This window comes from Gallus gallus, chromosome 13 (genome assembly GCF_016699485.2).
Source record: "Gallus gallus isolate bGalGal1 chromosome 13, bGalGal1.mat.broiler.GRCg7b, whole genome shotgun sequence".
Taxonomy (NCBI): Eukaryota; Metazoa; Chordata; class Aves; order Galliformes; family Phasianidae; genus Gallus; species Gallus gallus.
In genome coordinates this window covers 7,760,048-7,780,868 of record NC_052544.1, presented here as the reverse complement: position 1 = coordinate 7,780,868, position 20,821 = coordinate 7,760,048, and the positions used below count along the sequence as shown (strand labels likewise).

General features: G+C 40.7%; 1 protein-coding gene and 1 long non-coding RNA gene across 7 annotated transcripts in view; one reads left to right on the top strand and one right to left on the bottom strand.

Annotated features, from left to right (window-relative positions):
• The window catches only part of LOC121106734, a 33,274-nt gene extending 22,926 nt beyond the window's left edge, over positions 1-10,348 (top strand). For 4 of the 5 annotated variants that reach the window (XR_006931432.1, XR_006931431.1, XR_006931430.1 and 1 more), the window contains 2 exons: positions 3,385-3,518; positions 8,323-10,348. This is a non-coding gene — a long non-coding RNA (uncharacterized LOC121106734). The remainder of the gene's footprint in view (positions 1-3,384; positions 3,519-8,322) is intronic. The other variant, XR_005839600.2, reaches the window with a different exon arrangement.
• Positions 1,348-20,821, bottom strand: part of IL12B (interleukin 12B) — a 75,853-nt gene continuing 56,379 nt past the window's right edge. The window contains exons 3-10 of one of the 2 annotated variants that reach the window (NM_213571.2): positions 11,005-13,483; positions 9,019-9,100; positions 7,513-7,794; positions 6,439-6,556; positions 5,242-5,435; positions 4,356-4,501; positions 2,948-3,069; positions 1,348-2,677 (exon numbers count right to left, since the gene is read on the bottom strand). In NM_213571.2, coding sequence (NP_998736.1) covers positions 2,674-2,677; positions 2,948-3,069; positions 4,356-4,501; positions 5,242-5,435; positions 6,439-6,556; positions 7,513-7,794; positions 9,019-9,100 — 948 coding nt within the window. In that variant the 5' untranslated portion in view covers positions 11,005-13,483 and the 3' untranslated portion in view covers positions 1,348-2,673. The remainder of the gene's footprint in view (positions 2,678-2,947; positions 3,070-4,355; positions 4,502-5,241; positions 5,436-6,438; positions 6,557-7,512; positions 7,795-9,018; positions 9,101-11,004; positions 13,484-20,821) is intronic. The other variant, XM_040646862.2, reaches the window with a different exon arrangement.

The following is a 20,821-nucleotide window of genomic DNA, read 5'->3' as shown; positions in this document are numbered from 1 at the left end:
CTATTAGTGCCTCATTAAGTACACCAACTATTTGTAAAACATTCTTCAGGATGAGGAGCACCCACAAAAATCCCTGCAGGGAATTAGTCAGTCTCTGTTCAGTGCAAATTTACCGAGGTGTGGTAGGTAAAATCTAAAGTCTCGTGTTGAATGATGAGCACGAGTAGAAAGCAGGAGGAGCTGCCCATCCCCAGGGAAAGGCGGGACACTGAGTAAAGCAGGGGTCTCGCAGAGGACTGGTTGTGTGATTCTGTTGGACCATGAGATCCTCAGGAATGAACTTATTTCCATCAGGATTTTAGTTCTGCAGCTGTATGAAGTTTTTGGGGGTTAGTTTTGTGCATTGTACAGTCCAGTGAATTGTATAGTGAAGGTTTTTGAGATTATTTGCTTCTCAATGAGGAGAAGGATTAAGAAAGCGAAGTAAGAAGATGAACTGACATCAATTAATATTTCCTTGAGCAGATGGAGTGTGTTAGGAAATGATCTCCAGTGCAAGATCATTTCTCATGGCTCCGGAGCCATGATAATGAAAATGCGTGATGTGATATTAACACCATTTAATACAAATCACTGAGCTTCTCCAAGATGGGAGACCGCCTGACAAGGCCTACAGCAGGCATTCAGAGATGTGCAGCAGGTTCCAGGGAATGGATAGCCAAGGACTGAAGCCAATTGGTCTCAGAGAGCGGCCATCATACACCTAACTTGCTTTCTGCAGAAGCAATGGCAGTTCCAAGCTGTGCTTTGTTGGTTTTCTGAAGAATCTTAGACAATTCTTTTCCTCACTACAGGCTCCACATATCACCTTGTGATCTGTGCTAGGAATGCTTCCTGTAGGGAAGCTTCTTTCACCTGATGAGATCATGGCACAGAAAGGCATATTCTCTTTTGTCTGAATGAAAACCAGAGTGAATCAAAGTTAATAAGAGGCTTCAGTGATTGGTAGCAAGGATGCTTCAGGTATCCAAAAAACAGGAAGGCTCCACTAATTCTGAGCACTGTACCAACATTATTAGAGAGAAATCCCAAGGACATCAAGATACATCAGACAGATTGCAGCTAAAAACCTCCTGACCACAAAGGACAGGGAATTTCAGTGTACCCTCAGACTGCAAAAGATACAATCACTTGTCAGCCTGCTGAAGTGACTGCTAACACATCATCTTTTGGTGTTTTCCTGTATGCTTCTACAGGCCATTGATTCGGTACCATTAGGCAATTCAAATAGGAGAAGATATTATGCTTCTCTGCAGACATTGCCTCAGAAGTAGCACAAAGTATTCTGTTTGAAAAGTAATGTGTGATATTAACTGCTCATCTCAAAAGATCACAGGTAAATCAGTGTTTTTTCAGATGTGTTTATTAGCTCCTTTATAAAACAAATGTCATGAAGTAAGTTGAGTTTACAGCAGAAATGAGAATCATATGCAGTAGCAATAAATAATAATATGATAAATAAATATCAATACTTAAATAATAGAATAGCAACAAACGCTTGTAGCTAGATGAGCAATGGTTTTCTGAAATATCAGATACTTCCTATGTTTCAATGTTTAAATATTTAAATCACCACCCATTTCTGAAACTGGAAGAAAAAGGAAGCATGGTCACAATTGAGGACTCTTAATTCCAATGCTCTGGTATCAAGGATAAAGGCCCCAGGCCTCAAAGATATTCTGAAGCATTGTGTCCTCCTGAAAGCCACAGCTTGGGTGGTTTGACAAAAAAAAATAGGGGCTTCAACACATGCTCGTGCTTTTTATTCCAGACCTGGGCACTTACACTGTAAGCAGTTCAGAATTAGGATTTTATTCTTTTCCTAAGGTTCTGTGAAGACACAAAAGCACTCCTGGCAGTACTAGAGAAGTGTCTTCGAAATGATCTATGAAAATCCATATTCTAGAATTCTAACTTTAATTAGATGCTTAACATTCACATATGAAACCAGTTGTCAATTGCTCTCTGAAATATCAGATACACAGCAGTTAACTATTAAATAATTTCAGCTGCCTATGATGTGCACCATTGACCACAAACAGCTGAAAAAGTGCAGCAGGTAACATTTCCAGGACTCTGAGTCTGCAGTTCCTTCTTCTAAAATGTTAACTGTCAGACTGGAAGATGAAGGTAGCCCGGTTGTATGATACAGAGCTGCCTCATTCAGACAAGGTTTTCTGTGCTGATATATTTCAAATAAATAAATAAATAAATAAATAAATAATAAATACTAAACTAATTATATAATTTAGCAATAAAATAATTAATAAATAGTTCTTTCAATAAGTTACACTCTCTGTAAGTTAACACATGAACCATCCTGACTAGCAGCTGCCATCGACTGACACTGCAATTCATATCAAGTAAATAATAAATAGATCAATAAATAAATGCAATACAAAAGTACATGGAACCAACACTAATAGCTGACAGGAATGTTTCAAAATACCATACATGTTAATGTAACATGATGTGTGCTAGTGGTGTTACTCCAATCTGGGGAATTTAAAAGACCTGTGAGAACCAGGATCATACTTATCTACTATGGAAAAAAAAGGTTAAGGCGTGGCTTCTTAATAATCTCACATGCAGATCTTTCTTCTAATTAGCACATTTACGCATCTTAATTCATCCTTTGCTTTCTTGAGGAGCATTATACCAATCTCTTGGTGCTTATCTGTAAAATAAAAGAAAGGCAATTTAATGAGAATTATCTTCATTTTCCTCAGACCTACATTTTTAGTCAGTTTCTCAATAAAGCTGTGCTGGTCTGAGTGATCTCATGAAGCACCACTAATCTCTCTAAAGGACTCAGAGGCAGACAATGCCAGGCTCAGAAGTTCCCCAGTCAGCCAGGGATTGGGAATTTGGCTTCAACTAATGAGGGCTGGGCACCCGTTCAGCTGCAGCTCTCTGCTCCACCAGCAGAAGGCTCTTGGAGTCTTACCTGCAAAGCGTGGACCACTCACTCCAGGATGAGTTGTAATAGCGATCCCTGGCCTGCACAGAGATCTTGTCTTTTGGCCCAGTCTTTGGAATCTGAATAGACTGCTCATCAGCATCATAAACCTGTGAACAGGGCACAGCTCCATCAGTAAGGGTCAAGCAGAACATACAGTAAAGTGTCAGATAGACAGTACGAAGCACATGTAACTGCAGAAAAGACTGGTAGTCTGCTGTTCCAAAGGCACCAATCTTCTCTCACACATGTCAGAGTCATGAACAGTTGTGAGAACCTTAGTCTCAGTGGAAACAAACTATGACTCCCACTGAAGTTAATGATGTAAAGCAATCCGAACCTCAAACTCAAACTGTCATTAAAACAGAGGGCTTATTTGTTTATCTTTTTTTTTCTCTCTCTTTTTCCTTCTTTCTCCCAACCAGGGAACCCTAAAAGGCAGAAGTTGCTGGTTTTCTCTGAAGACTTTTGGCTAATACAAGAAGTGCTCTGTAGACGAGACGGTTTCTTTATGGGATTGCGTAATACAGCCCTGCTGATATCAAGGAATCACCACAAGGTGAATGGCCCCATCTGCTGGTACAGGCTTGCTTATTTTTTTTCATGTATAAATATCCTTTTGTGTCCTTGGTTTAACTGGATTTCAGACTGTAATCATGACATTTGTTTATTTTCTGACTTCTGGGCCAAGGAAGAGCAGCGAAGGACTATGGTCAGTTGCTGTATGTATTTCTTTCTACTTTTGCTGTTGATTTCTTTGACTATCAAGGCAAATAGCTTTACTGCTGCTGTGTGCCCTTTAGTGTGCACATAAACATTAACAGCAGAAGCAAAACAATCTCATTCTTTCAAGCTAAAATGGATTAGCAATATTAGGGTTAACAATTTGTTGACAATTTACTAATAACAGGAATGTGAGAGGCAAAGACTTTAGTCTTCGCTACTATCCACTGAAATGCTACCAAATGAATCATTGATTCCTGATTTGACAATTCACATACAAAGTCTGAGCTAGCCAGGTACAAATGACATACAAGGAACTCACTGCAGCAGATCCTAGACCTATGGATTTGGAAATCGGGATTTTCCCACATTAGGACCCACATGGTCTACTAATGAGTTAGCCGATACTTTTCTCAAGCTAGCATGGCTATGCAATACTGGACTTGATTTTATCTCCCCACTTACATCAGGTTTCATCCACCCTAGGCTGAATCTTACTACTCACAGAACTGGGAAGGAGGTCATTTTCTTCCAAAACAGAACTTTTCTACATTTGGGGCTCAGCAGCATTTTTATTTTATTTTAATTCTAGTCCACAATTTGTGTGCTCTGAGCTTTTATTTATACCGTCTGTTAAAGCAGGAAAACCACGCATCAGATGTTGCATTTCTACCTTGCTTTTGTATTTCTTTGTGCTTTCAACTTTGACCCTGAAAGTCAAAGGGAAGTAGGACTTCGGTGTGCTCCAGGTCTTGGGATATGTCCAGGTCACAGTTCCATTTGTGCTTGCATACTGACATTGAGGTGGGTCTGGCTTTACTTCAAGAGAAAATATAGAAGGTATTAATACACATTAGCAGCATAAGGTCACATTGATGTACTGTTGTTGATAGTTTTATATGAACCGGCTGTTGGAACTTCTATTAGATTATGACAGGAGTTGGCATGATATATAAGAACTGCATTGTATGCTTCTCACAGAAAATTAACAACGCTCCTGCAGCCTCTCTGGGTGAGATCCTTCTGGGTTTTTTTTTTTTTTTTTTTGCCTGGAGAGGTGTAGGGGGCTCTGTTAGAGACAGATGGTTATCTTCACCCCCCACAGACTGGCAGGGCACTTAGCAAAACATGTTTTTGTCCATCTGTAAGAATGGATCAGGAGTGAGGCGTACCTGGCCTTAACCAGGCCAGATAACTGAGTCAATCTGCAGTTCTCAAAGAATAGCCTGCTGGGTTATTGGCTATTCTCTGACTTTCCCCACATGCCCCTTCCAAAACACATCTATGTAAGAGAGAAGGTTACAGAAATTTCTGGCAGATGTGGGAGAGACAGTCTTGGTGGTCACAAGCTATGGATACATTGCTTCTTCACTTCCTCATCCTCTTCCAGACTGCTGCTATGATTTGTTTCCCCCTGTTCCTGTAACTGGGGCAGGATACAGATTTACAGTAGAACAGAGCAGGGATTCCCAAGCTTGGTTTGATCAGTTACTATTGTTAGTTCCACTACCAGCAGCAAGAAAAGGCTAAGAACTAATGATGATTTCTGGTCTACTCACTGATATCTCTGATGAAGAAGCTGCTAGTGTAGTTCTCATATTCCACCTCATCAATGACCTCCAGGAACATCTCAGTCGGCTGGTGCTCTTCGGCAAATGGACAGTAGTTTTCCTTCTGGCACTGGGCAGTGTATTCAGTCACAGATTTATCAGTGCGAGCCACAGGGCTGCTGCAGGTTACATCTCCTTGAGAGCTGAAAACACAACAGAAGAAGAAAAATACTGGTTTGTTCTGAGAATTTTGTTGCCGTAATTACAGCACGTAATTGGTGAGATGATGTTTGTGTGTATCATTCTATGTCAGCACTTAAGGAACTGCAGAAACAATTCAGTGTGTTCTTATATATTTAGTAACTATATTACATATTAATAAAATAGCAAAAGCCCATCCCAACTTCTACTTTGCAGAAGAAATGTGTGTTTAAATATAAAATGGGATAACTTCATTTCTAAACACCACTGCTCCATGACAAGCTGTGGTATCTAACTTTGTTCCTCCTTTCCAAAACCTCACTGGAACAAATAAGGAATGGTTAAACCATTCAGTTGGGAGCTACTAAAAGATGCCACCTATAACAGATGACCAGAGCCTTGGTCTACATTTACATTCACCAAAATAAAACATTTTGCAGTTTTTTTTCCTCTCTAACAAACTCAAATGACCTTTGCCCAGGCACTCCATGTTTTGGAGAAACCCTCAAGAGTGGTGGGAGGTAGGAAATTCCCCCAAGGTTCCCCTCACACATTTCCCTTGCAGGTTTCTGCAGTGTTCCTCAACAGAGACTTGGCAATGGACGTGTGGCTTTTGTCGTGGGTGCAGCCTCCCACTCCTTCAATTCCACTGGATCTGCCGGGACTCAGTGCTATGATTGTTTCTGCTTTTGGCTCAACTTCCTCTCTCTCCCCTGCACGAACTGCTTTTGCTATTGCTTAAGTGGCTGTGCTGTAGCAGCTGTAACAGTCCAGTGGGGGTTGTTCCATTTTCAAATCTGTATTAATTTCAGAGTGACTTCCACGCTCTTATTAAAATCAATTCCAGCCAAGGCTCAGAATACTTTGCGGATGTTCAGATTCTGAAAGCAGGATTCCTACCCTTCCGTGTGCCCTCAAGAGCTCACAGTGCAGCATCTCCTACACAAACACCAAGGGGTCTTCTGGCTGTACTATGAGCTGTTTAAGGAAAGTACAAGCTTTTACCCTTTTAGGCTCCTAATTGTGAACTTCACACTTGGACTCTCATTTTCTGTCATCCATGAACATGTGAAAATTCCAGAGTAGTTCTTTGCCTCACATTTTAAGAACGTCTTGCTTGGCTCTAGATGGACAAAGAAAGAAAATGTGATTTATTTATTCTTTTTTGTAAAAACTTTTCAAGTGATCGAAGCAGAGAGAAAACAGTAGTTCAGTGAATTCCAGTCTCCTTTGGCAGGTGGGTACGCAGGCAGGCATGATTTCCTGCTGCCCACTGTGCCGCTACCTCTACTGAAAAAGCCATGTAAGCACAGTTAGGGGCTGAAGACTGGTCTATATAACACCACATTAACCATCTACACAGCTGTTGACAGAAGCTAGAACATACCCAACATGCTGCAGAGAGCTATCAATAAGGGATTTATTTAGACAAATCCATTGGTCCTTTTGTAGGGAAAGTGCGTACCTATTCAGCTGGAAAAGCTTCCAGCCTTGGAATTTCCTATGTTCCTGTTCCTACGTTCCACAGTGAGGGACTGCAAGCTGAGTAAGTTGCATTGCAAAAATGCAAAATATCACAGGTTTGTCCCAGTGAATTAGTCATGAATGGAGAAGCTCAAATGGCAGTACTTAAAATCTTGATCAATGCCCCATTCTGACAAATCTTACAGCCCTGGTTTTCCAAGGATACTTAAGAGGCAGATCCTCTCCTGAGTGCTGTGTGTGAAATGGAGGCAAAACAAGTCAACAGTTCCCCTACCAGAAAAGCAGTGGTGTAGTACTGATAGTATCCCATGCTTTCTATACCAGTCTAATTGTTCCTATCATCACTCCATCCTATGAGTCTAAAGGACCCTAAATTAATCCCATAACAGATTCCTGTTCTGCTCATCAGCTGCTCATCAGTTGCACCATACACACACAAAAGGTCATCATCTCCCTTTCATTGTTAAAGCATTTGGAGACAGCCGATGTTCAGGTGCACATTTCTCATACGTTTCTGCAGAGCTCCCTCTAGCCTTCACAAAAGAGCAGCGCACAAAACTGTCCACAATACATCACATCATGCTGTGACCGTACCTTTATAGCTTTTCAGAATTGACCGTATCATTTGCCCATTGGAGTCTACTTTAGTTATGAGAAAGAAACTGTAGCTGATAATCTCGTGGGTCTTAGCAGACAGGCAGGTGTAGTTGCCAGCATCTGGGAACTCCTTCACTTCGGTGGTCAGAGTCTTTCCAGTTCCTTTCAGTTCTGTTCCCTTTTTCCAGTAAACTGGCAGTGCTTCATCAGATGTGTCACAGGTGAGCTTCACTTTTTTAGCTGGTGTCTCATCGTTCCACTCAGATTCTATGACATACACTTCAGATATTGCAGAGAAAGACATGTTAGCACCAGCCAGAATTAGCAGTATGAAGGCTGAACTGAGACATTTTTCCAGCTCTGCTCTCTAGGAACACTGCTACCAAACCTCTCCTTCTTTGGATCCCCGCTTCACCACATGTTCACCTGGACATCTTCACCACAAGGACGCTATATTAAATTTATGGTGTATCTAGAACCCACTGACCAGTAGGGATGACATTTTAGTTGGATAAATGCTTTTTTTCCTGGGTTCCTAGAAAATCTTACAGTGGTTCTTAACCATGGGAAGTAGGCAGGAACCTTTCTTTTAAAGATGAGGATGCCAGGACATGCTGAGCCTGGATAATCATGGCCCTTGGCTTTCGCTCACAGAATGCCATGTACAAGCCCTCAGTACTATGGTGTTTGGCTCTGTGACAGGACCTCCTCAGTGTTAAAGGTCTTTGAGTGAGCAATGGGAAGGAGGACAGCTCTAGGTAAGTGGTTCGCATTTGTCTGTAGCTAATGTTGTTTTCCATTTTCTAGAGGGATCAATCTGTACTCCTATCACTCTGGTCTAAAGGGAGCAATTATTGAGAGACAGAAGATCTCTGAGTTACAGCAGACATAAGTGGACTACAACAGGGGCACGCAGTCTTCTAGATGCCATCTTGTAGCTCTGCAGTGCCCACTGGTCCTTCCAGACACACCACCTAACAAAATGTTTTGGAAATATTCTATTAAAAGAACATTATCTTGTCTATTTGCTATGGCTTCATGTTGGAATTGAAGCAGTAGTCAGGTTGGCTGACTTTACCTACACTTCTGTGCAGCTGCAGTTCTCAAATTTGACTGCTACTGCTCAGGTATACTACCACTGTCAGAGGCTCCCCAGCCATGTTTAGTGCTGTCAGAGACTTTCTACATACAAGAAGGGGCAAAAATTTGTCTCTCACCGTGTCAACACCACAACAGGCACCACAGAAAACCAGAGATCCAGTGAGCCATGAAACATTTACACCAGGACATTGCACTAGCAAAATGACAGCTTCAAGACTTTACCACAGAGAAGAAACACTGAGAAATCCCTGTCAAATGCTCGAAACATGCAACTCCAGGAAGCTTGGAGGCTTGGCAAACTGCTGATGGATTTTTGAAGTCAATCTCTTAGACAATCTCTTAGAGTTCAAACACAAAGATAAAGAAACATATTCTCAAGACTTTGACAAATAGATTTCTTACCATTCTCTCTAAGTTTCCACTGTGCTTCCAGAAGGGCAGCAAAGGAAAGTAATGAAAGTAAGGCAAATAGCAGGTGAGACATCTGTAGGTAAAAATATATATTACTTAACTTCATTTAGGATTGTTGAGTGTGTACTGAAATTGAGCTCAGTGCTGGATAAGAGGACAGATTCCGTTCCAGTGAACTAAGAAACATCCTCCCATTCTAATAATTCTTAGACTACATCAAAATTGCATAGAAGGTATGCACTACAGTTCGAGGCAAGATGTTGATCTGTTAGTTATTCATACCACAAACCAGTATGAGAGAAGAAATCATGGCACTTGGAGGCAACTGTGTGCACAGCTCTTGACCTTTATCTGGTCAAGTGAACCAGATAAAGAACTAGACCTGGTACTAGGTCTAATATCTGACCTTTATCTGGTCGAGGGCTCAGAAGCATTCTCAGATGCCTGAGTCAAATATTCCTTGATCAAGAGAAGCTCTACTGGTGCTCGTGAGGCTTCTTACAGAATAAGGCACTGAACCAAACGATCGATGAACATAAATTCCAGTTCTACAAAGCTTTTAAATATGTATCGGTAGTTCTATATAAAAAGAGCATTGTGACTAAAACAAAGCATCCAGTGAAGTATTTTTCTAGGCTGCAGTGTTCACCATCTCTGTGAGATCAAGTGATAATAGTGATACTGCATTGTAGAGATGGCTTCACAACTGACTAACCGGTACTAGGTCTAGTATCCATCTCAGGCTGCACAACCTCAGTTAATTTGCAAGCAATTTCTGGAAAAATCTCTACTGATATCAGTGCCACAGCTGTATTTCAGAAATGGCTGGATAGGTATATCATTGTTGCTGTGTTGACTTGAGAAGTGTAAATATAGCTCACTTGACTACATAGATATAGATGTATATAAAAAGAATTTTTCATGACATCGAAAACATGAAAACGTGTGCATATTCAATATGTAGTAGATATACTTACTATATATATATATTATATAATATTTATTCTCTGAATCTCATGTAAAATACTTTATCCTGAATTCAAAATACAGTGATATGGCTTTGTTAGAAGGCAAACACTCTTAGCTCCCGATTTCTACTGTAGACAGGATTATCTGTAATTTGTGAATGAAAACTACGTTTTGTCTCTTTCTCAAAGATACTCATTTCTTTTACAGCCACGTGGCATTCATCACTGTGCTTCATAAAGCTGATACCTGAAGTATTGATTGAAAACTTGAAGAGAGGAGAAGGGATACAAAGAGCTTTCTTTTCAGTATCACCATCAAAATTTAGAGCTTTCAAATAAAAAAGTTTTTCCTATCTTAGGAAGAAGCTTCACAATTTGGGTTTCCAATGAAAAAAAGCTAAAAACTTCCATGGAAAATTTTTCCACCTCTTCCCAACTCACAATTGTCTTGAAAAATGAATCCTAAACAGACTGTTTCTGGACATCATTAATCAGCACAGACACCTGAGCACTTCATAGGTGAGAACGGCATGCCAGCTCCATGTGCTCCCTGAGACCCAGGGCGTGAGCTGCTACAAATCAGCACAGATTCCTTCACTGAGCATCACAGGGCAGTTCATGTCAGCAGCACCTCTGCAGATCCCAGCTCAGGGCAGGGCCAGTTCAAGGGTGATGCATTTTTTTAAAAAACAACAATTTAATCATAAACATATATTTATCTAAGCACACAGCCCAGTAACATGAATACAAACCTACAAATCTACAAAAGGTCACTGTAACGCTAGTTATTCTGTTAGTTAGGTGACAGTTCTGTTAGCTATGCACATACACACAATATGCCTTTCACTTCAGGCACGTAAACATATAGATACCGCTATGAGAAAAACAGCATGAGAAGCATTTAAGGACACTCAAAGAACTGATCTGTAAAGCTGTCGGTAGTTCCATGTGCAGTCAGCAGCCGCCAGGCTTGTGCAGCCCTGGTGGTAGAGAAGAAAGGAATTCATACCTTTTCCTGCGCCGCCGGGTGCTGAAGTCGCTGGACAGGTTGGCTGTGTGATCTGAAGGAAGCAGAGCGCCGGCCGCCTTATAAACACTTGTAAACTCTGAAAGGGATGCTCCGTTTCACCGCAATACCACAGAATTGCAACATGGGGCTTGAGTTCCTTTTTTACATAGTGGCAGAGCTAAGGCATGAAAAAAAAAAGTTTGGGACTCCCAGGTAAACTTTAAAGAGGAAATGAGATTATGAGATTGTTACAGTGACCTTTATGGCATGCCAGAGGCATTTCCTTTCCTACTTGATTTTCTGTCTCATCTCATCATCTGGGGAAGAGTAAATACACACTGAATAAACTTCCAAAACCGTCTGATGGGAAAAATATTATGAAGAGTGAAAGAGAAAGTTAGATAAGCCACATCTATTACTACCTGGCAAATGCTAAAGGGATCATCACATGAATTAAAATTCCAGCTACCACATCGGTCAGCACGAGAGGCAGGGAGCACCGATTTTTAATTGCCGCTTCAGAATTGCATTTATGCTCAGAATGGAGACTCTGGTCAACCAAAATATGAATGAATAATTGTAGCTCAGAGAGAAAAGCCTGAAGTTGCCATTGGCACCATTTTTAAGGTTGGCAATTTTTAAATAAAATCTATTTTTTTTTTCCTTTGCAAATGGATTTTCCTCTAAGATACACACCAAAGCACAAGAAAAGCCCCACACGTAACAACTGCTTTGAAAACGAGGAAAAACATTTCTATTATTTACTTGTGAAATTAAAGAAAAAAACAAAACAATTCACTTTATTTGTCAGACCAACCAAAACCGAGTTGTTCTCCCAGCCCTGTGCCAAATCAAAATGGTGAGACAGAAGTTATACACAAGGAGAAAAACACAACAATGGATTGAAATTCAACTTGAACGTTTTAGGAATTCATCAAGAGGCACAGCTTCAGCCTGCATGCTTTCTAATGACACGAATGTTCCTGCAGCCCAGAGATAATAGCTGTAATGTAGTCATAAGGCAATGGTGCCTGTCTCTTCTGCTATAGTCAGTTTTCTTTCACAAGTCCCTCCCAGAGATGAAACAAAACAAGCATGTGTAATATCTTGCGTATCTGGTGCCCCCACACATGGACAGAAGATAAAACAAAAGGGGAAACAACCCAATTAGCAGTGAAACAAACTTATAAACCCCAGCAGTTCCCAGTGCGTGAAGTTCCTGCTTGTTGTCACACAGCTGGAAAGCACAATAGCGTGGAGGGTGGCAAGCTCTGATTTGGAGAGGGTGGTTTCAGGACTTTGGATTAACCAAATAAACCATTGTGAGAAGCCAGAAGCTTCACATAATGATGCTGGTGGAATCCTTTCCTCTCCTTAGCCATCCTCTTCAAAGAAACTCCAAGAGATCACATAGAACTTTGGCAGAAGAACTTGAACTCCCTCTCATCTGACAAAGCATGTAACTACAGCATTGCAATGGTACGCTCAGATGGGCCACCCTGCTGAGCCCAGTGTCTCTAACCTGTTACCCAAATCCCAGCCTCAGAATTTCTTTCCTGGAGCTCACAGGATATGAGCGCCACTTTCTCAGCCAGGCTTGCTCCATTCACATAGACTGTCCTGAATGTGGATCAAAGCTGTTTATTGTTTTATTCTTGGAACAGAACCGGCCAGCAACCAATGAACCCTGTATTCAAGATCATATTGATAATACAACATATTTCAGAGTACTACACACTTCAAAGATGTTGGTTACACGCTTCCACCCTTCCAAAACTTGTCTCAAAAAGCTCTAGCCCCTACCTCCCCACTCCCATCCACGTACACATGATCACACACACATACACACGCTGGAAGGAAGTGTGGGTTACAGGCACATAACATTTTTGGGAGCATGTGTTCACATCCCTATCTCCTGGGTTCTCTAGCCCTTAGTACCTGTGTTGCTTGCTACAATCTGCTAAGGCACACGTTGGTGAGAAAGCACCTCATGACGTCGCATAAGCATTCCCAAAATGTTTGTCTCTGAGTGTTACCTTTTATACCAGCACTCCACTAGCTGGCAGGTAGGCTGCTCACGGTGCCTGAAGGAGAGGATGCTCTGTCAGGCATTGGCAGAGGTCATGATCCCGGTGCAGTTACTTGGGGCAGCACTGAGCCAGGTCATTGCTGATCCCCTGCTTTCATTCCATGATCTTTGTTACCAATATCTCAGATTTTTAATTACTTCACGTTTCTTTTTGAGCTGATTCCTTCCTTTCAAAGTCTCTTTGTAATTACCTGGTTATGAATCTAGCTGATTCTTGTCTTCCTCTCTTAAACAGCCATTTGGGACAATTGTATTTTGATCCAGCTTTGGGTTCTCCATTCCCATTCGCTGTTTATATTCTCGCTTTTATCTTACCAGCTGTTGTTACTGAGGCCATTTTGCCAAAGGTGATCCATGCAGACACTACCACTTCTGCCACTGTTGTTTCAGCTGTTCAGAAAGAGAAAATGGCAGTCTGAGGAAGCAAGTTGATAAAGATGCGGCAGAAGCAGTTGGGGCAAAAACAAGTGAAGGGTATTCAGGAAACAAAATTGTACGACGACTATTCCTGAAGTATCTGTCAGAATAAGAGCGGGCTGTGCACCATGTTCCCATTCATCTGCTGCTCCTTCCAGAGGAAACCCTGTAACAAGGGCAGAGAGGAAACCTCAGTGTGCTCTGAAGCCTCTCCCACAGCAGATACTCAGGAGACCAAGACTACAGGATGCACCACGGAGCATGATTTGTGCATTAGCATGCAGGAACCAGGCCTGAGAGGTGAAAAGTGAAGTCTGTTTCCACTGTAGTCTCATCTTGTTCTAACTGCAGCTTCCGTTACGTGCTTAGGGCAGTCTGTCAAGGTTAGGCAACAATTTCTTCCCATTGAATACCATCTCCAAAACCTACTTCTGTGATAGCACTCAAATTTGAAGCAGGCCAGCACTGACTGGGAAAACTTGAGAGCTGTGTTCAGTCACTGAGCAGATAAATATGTGCACAAATAAATTACATACATGTTGCCTAGTTCCTTCTCAACCTGTATTAACTTGCCCATTTGCTTATATCAACTATGGCTTTTCTTTTTTGACTGCCATGTCATTAACACTTAGCTCAGCCTGGTGTCAGTCCTTAACTGCCCGCTCCATTCTGAAGCATGGATAGTGATGAATGTAAAGTAGTCCATGTTTTCAGCGTATATGTTCTGCTCATGCATATGACTCCAACCCACATGACTGCCTTTGCTCAGTTATTGCTACAGGACAAATGGAGTGATGTGGTACCCAAACTTTATGTCAAGAATCCTAGATGGCATCTGTGGAGCACAGACCCATCTGTGGAACTTCCATTGACAGGATAGTTTGTTACAGTCCATCAGAGTGGAATTTTTAAATATTAAAACACAGAGATTGTGAAAATGTCTTTTGATGACAGTCTGGTTTTCCATGATGAGCTCATATATTCTTACGGGGAAATTTGGAGGACAGCAGCATCTCTTTCACCATTTTATCCTACTTCTCTATGACACTGAAAGAGAGAAACTCTATCAAAGAATCGAAGCTCTATGTCCGTTGTTTGATTTTCTATAATGTGATAGAAATACTCTTTTTTGGAATAAATGGCCTTTCTGAAAATGGTTTTCTTTTCTTTTGAAGGACAAATGATTTTTGCTTTGTGGAATGGTGCACTTATTTCATCACAATCCAGGAGGAAATGCATATAACATTAATCAAAGGAAGATTTAAATAAATTGTATCATCAGTATGACTCCTCTCATGGAATTTCCTTCAGCAGTTGGCTAGTTTTGCATGGATGTCAGTTTGTTTCACTAACTCAAGTTTCATTATTAATTATTAACATAGTAGCAGTGAGAAGGGAATTCAGTTCTTTGCACACAATTCATTAAACAGTAAATTATGTGACTTCATCAGGAAATACTGTCTAACGTTAACAATCAATGTTACTACACGTAACCAGTCACTGGACCAAGATCAAACCTTCACAGAAACATGAAACAATGGAGGGGAACAATAAATTCCATTTCTATTGAAAAAATAAAATAGAATCTAAGCTTTATACAACAGTGGTTCGTTTGCATTAAGATACATCTAGATCAAACATCCGGGATCACAGAATCACAGGATATTCAGAATTGGAAGGGACCCACAAGGATGACTGCCTCCAACTCCTGGCTCAACTCAGAACTCCCTAAAAATTAACCACGTGGTGGGTATTTTTCCTTTGATAATAAGATGTTTGCCTCATTCATGCTCCAAACTGGTAGGTCATCTGCTACCTCCAGTGTAGAAATTGCACAATATTATTATGAGATCTGGATTTAATTAATTGGCCATTATCACGCTCATGTAGCTACTCAAGCTTCTGATTAAAGCTAATTCTTATTCAATACAGTGCTGAATATAGATATCAAATACATGCACAGCACTAGCTGGTGCTAAAGAAGGGAAGTGGTAAAGAGGGGCTTTCATCTCTTAGTTCTACTGCCTTCTTCCCCACTAAATTCACATCTGTCCAGTCAACTCTGAACACACAATACGTGTCTCCAGACTACACGGCACATACAAACTGTACTTAGAGACAATTACTGCCTCAAAAAATTTATGGTAAAATTAAAAACAGAATGAATTGAAGGAGACAAAGCCATCATGAATGAGGATAAAAAAGCAGAACGAAGTATGACACTTGAGAAGTGATTTAAGATTGAATTCTAATTTCTGTAGGAAATAACTCCAGGGAGTCAATGGGATCTGGGTACCTCTGCCAATCATACACCTTTTCAAATCTTCCTAGTCATTTATAACATATGGAACAGAGGTACAAAAGGAAACTCACATCTCCGTGAGATTGATTGCAGAACTACAGAGATAGCGGTCATCTTTCATGCTCTAAAGATAAAAGCCCTTCTCTCAGAGTCTGCAAACAAAGATGGTTCATTGTTTTTCAGTGGAGTAATGCAATGCTTCCTATTGCATCAGTCTGCTGTTTCCGCCACTAATCTGTTGTTTACATTTGATAGACATGATATGCTGCACTCAGCGCTGGCTCTAGATGTAAGTTGCTCACTTTAAGTGAGGTTCACTCATTTCTTTAGTGTGATGTTGTAACTTTTTGAAATCCATTCCCTGCTGCTTAGACCAGAATATAGTGCCCGGGGTGGGGGGAAATAACACATCAAACAGAAAGTAAAGGGAAAAACCCCATAGTAACTTATTGACTTAAATTCAAGCATTCTTTTTTTTTGTTTGTTTCTCAGGCAATTTCTGTGCAAAGGAGGTAGGACACTTTTGGGTTTTTGCCATTCTAAAGTTGCATATAGCATTATTTCTTCAGGCATTCACAATAAGTTAGTAATTGACAAGGATAAAATCCTTGGGCAACAAATGCATTAGCTGAGTATGTGCCCAGAGAACCTGCCAAACTACTTGCCTTTTTTAGCACACTAGTAGGGACTTCAGCTCATTTAAGACATGACAGAGATGGAAAAAGGTAGGTAGATGAATAAATAAATATATCAGAGAATAGATCATTTGGTCTCATTTTTTAGAGACAGTGACTGTTAGTGATGGGATGAGAAGGATTTTTAAAACCTGGAATCACACTGTTAGCCAGGGATCAACAACTTCACAGATACCATCTATAGCCTCTCTGTGTCTACTTGAAGGTAACAAAGGAAGCAACATCCAAGGCAGTCCATTACATTCTTTTAAGCCACAAGAGCACCCATGGAAAGCCTGCATTCACCAAAAACCACTTCATATGTAAGACTTCTGTTGGTGTTAAGATCTTACAATACAGGAAAATCATTTCAGCATGGGCAATTACTAGACAGCATCTACTGTGTTCTATGGAAAATGCTCTGATGCTCTCACACTGCTCTTCAGTCATTCCTTGGACACAGCTGAAGAAAGACCAATGCAGAAGATAAAGTGAATAATATAGTAAGATCATGACACTGAAGAGATGACAAACAGTAACACTAAGGTTTTGGAATTATATTAATCATTTAAAATCATTAACTTTTTTTCAGACATTACTTGATTTGCTCATATGAAATACATCTATTCCATTAGACTACATTCACTACAGCAGGTATTCGCTGACAGATGGGAACCTACCTTGTGCTAAGAGTTGGTTTTGTACAGCAAGAGATGTCATGCTTTTAACACATATTAAGATAAAGCATTCAGTGAGTGACTTGAAGTAAAATAGAGACAGTAGAAAAGAACTGCAAAGGTTAAGCATGCCTCAGAGACAGAAAGAAATTGTTTATAACAATGCCTTCCAGATATTTTATATTCTAGGGTTCATTCCATTTTATTTCTTTTTGTGGAATTATTGGGAATATGCTATTTTTAACTACTCACCTTCCACTTAACAGCACATTATTTGAAGGACAGCTTACAATTTGTATTATGCTTCTGCAGCCCTACCAATTCATTTTGGCACTGCCATTTGCAAACCAGTCTTCAACGTCTCAGAGGGAGCAACGTGAAAAAAATAATGAGCCGTAGGCAGCACCAGAAGTTATTCTCTAATTTAGTATGAGCTTATGGCCCCATGGTCACATGCACTATCAAAGGACCTTATGAGGAACAGGCTGCATGTGAAACACGAGCTGAAGGACTGCTGCTTCTGCACCAGCAAGCATAGGCCAAGCTGAGTGATCCGCAGCCCTGGTAGCGGGAAGGACTGGGGAAAACAGTCCTGTTCATTCCTTCCTGTTTTGGGGGAAAGGAAAAATAGTCCAAGGCACTGAAAGACACCTTGAGCCACTCTATGCTTTTGGAGTATTTTGCAAAAACTGACAGCATTTCCAGTAGTATGTGGGACCTGACTCGCAGGGCCCTTTTTCCATTGCACCAGAAAAGCTAAAACAATACCTGGAGTGCCAGGAGGATGATAGTGGTTAAAAGTCATTCATTCTTCTTAATACTAAGAAACCTAGATGTAAAGTTAACACATCTTTTTGAGAAAGGGAAGAAGGAAAACAGGTCTTTCTACAGAGATGGCCCAAGAGCTCTGAATGAAATGTTCCAGGAAGTCAGCAAACATCACTGCCTTCCGCTCCTGCCTGCAACGTGTCTATAAAGAACAAACAAACCCTCCTTCTTTCCCTCCTAAGCTGCACACACTTCCTCCTCTGGGGAAAACAGTGTGTGCTGTATACATGCACTCTGCTTGGATACCATGCTGCTGCCATGGCATGAATAGAGAGCAAAGGAGACGAGTTATTTTTGGTACTACTTCCATTGACTGTGGCTGTTTACGTGGTATTTCACAAGGAGGTTTTTAAGCTCTTCTTAAAGAGGGAATATAGGTCAGGGATATAATATATAGGGAATATAATTGCCCTACAACTTCTGGCAAAGTGTAGGGTCCCTGCATGTATGAGATAGTATTATATACATATATTATATTAGAAATAATATATGCATAAATTCTCCAAGGGGAGATGTGTCAGTACAAAGTGTAATCATTGTGAGAAATACTTACCTCGTCAGCTTTTACTGCTGTTTTGAAGGGGAAGGTGGACATAGGTAACTTAGAGATATACCCTGAAGAAAAGTTCTGACCATTTGGTATTTTGCTGTGTAATTATTAATATGGATATATATCTTTTATGCTAAAGCTGAGAGGCTCAGACTGAGCATGTGGCCCTATCTTGTAAGGGTTTCCAGGAATTGGCAGTAAGACTCAGTACACGGTCACAATCTAAGCATCCTGTTACATCATTAATCATCTGTCAGAAAATTCCAGGCTCCTGGAGGTTGTGAAAAGATTTTAAGTCATGTAATACAAGCTTCAGCACCTCCTATGACTTAACGAATGAGGTCATACAAGGCCTATTTGGAAAGCAAAGATGTTTCACAAATGAACCACTGAAGCATCCCTTAACTTCTGAAAGTCAAAGGAAATTTCTGAAATGACTTCAGAGGTTGTTTTGTGATATGAAATGAGCTCATGTAACCTCTGTGAACGCTACTTTTGCTGAAGTCATGTTGTAATAAGTGGGACTACAGCATTTCCAACAAGTTGCTAAAAGTTCAGGAGCCTTGGCATGTGATGAATTTTAGCAGCTACAGTGGAATGGGGAAAAAGAGAAGGACTGTAGACTGGTGAGTCCTCCCTGCTGGTATTATATACCAGGTAATGGTCTGTAGCCTTGGGGGGGCTTTAAACCCACCAGCCTTCCTCAGGCCTCGGATAGCTCTGCTCCAGGAAGCTATTTTTTAAACAAGGTTTTCTGCCTTCTGCTGGTGCTGCTTTAGGGTGGAGCCAGGTTACATTATTCAGGTATTCTTTGCTACCACAACAGAGAGAAGCTGTGATTTTAGTTAAAAAACGGAGATGAAAATTCAGTCTCACTTACCTTCTAAATAAGAGCTTTAAGATTAATTGTCATGTTAAGAAATGATAAGTACCTTTAAAACTATGAGAGTTATTAATAGTGTAATTAGAGAAATAATGAGGATATTTAGTACCAGCCCAGGAGCAATTAACACCATGTAATTCAAAACCTTACATAGTTTCTATGCTAATAAGTTGCAAAAGATAAAGTAATCTGGCAGTGGATCCTGGAACTTCACAGCACCCACTGAAAAGCTGGAAGAAATGCCTTTAAAAAAAACAAACAAACAAACAAAAAACATTTTCCCTTCCTGATAGAAGAGAAATTTGAATTAATATAAATTTACACAGAGTTTGTGCAGTAGAAAATGGAATGCTCCAGGTTTAAAGAGAAAATCAGATCAGGCTTAATCTTTCTAAAATAATGCATGTTTAGCTTGGACTTCTGTGAGAAAAGCTTTTAGTCCAGTGCTCACCAAAAGGTCTCCTGGATGCTGAATCTACGATGGTTGGTCAGAGAAACTGACTTGTGAGCAAGGTTCCTGCAGAAAGGCACCCACGTGTGTGCAGGCTTTGGGTGAACACCCAGCGACCAGCTGGACTTGAGGACAGGAGAAACTTCCACTGGTTTTAAATGGTTCATGACCAGACCTGAAGTGCACTGCCTCCCTTCTCACAGGACTGGGACATCTACCTCTATGCTCTGGCCTATGGAGACGTACACCTTCATGCTCTGGCCTATGGAGATCCACATCCTTGGGATGGATGCACATTCGGCCTTTTTAATACGTTCTGTTGAAAAGAGGTTGTCAAACCGTCCCACCATCATTTCTAAGATGCATATAAATAGGTTCTTAAAAGAGAAAGTTCACCCCAGTCATCTAAAATCCTCAACAGAGCTTTGAAACTCCACTGGAAAATCTGAAGAAATACGAACCCACTCATGTATCGTAGAACTTCAAGGGCTGAAAGCTCATGTATTCTCTTCTCTTGGTGCAGTTAGCTTTGTGCAGTCCGCCATGCAACAAACCAGCATGGAGGCCAGCAACACATGAGTTTAAGATGGAAGCATGCCACGGATTTCCCCTCCTTTAACTTCATCCATTAAAAAGGTGTTCAGTGCAGAACTGAACTCTGATAGGGAGACTGCAAACATTTCAACATCTGTCATCCTTTGAGAATAAAAATTGCAGAACCCCAAAGTTATTTTCAAAGTGACATTTCTTTTAGTGCAGAAGCACATCCCATAGTGCTGCTGTTCTATAATTCTGCATTATTATTAATTTTAATTGTCATCCCTGAGGAAGTGTCCTTATTACAGCATTATTCCTTGTAGCCATACAGCAGGAAATCTGTATGTATCTATTTTTATTTATTACATATTTCTGTGTGGTCCTGTCCTGAGTTTTCAATACTAAAATG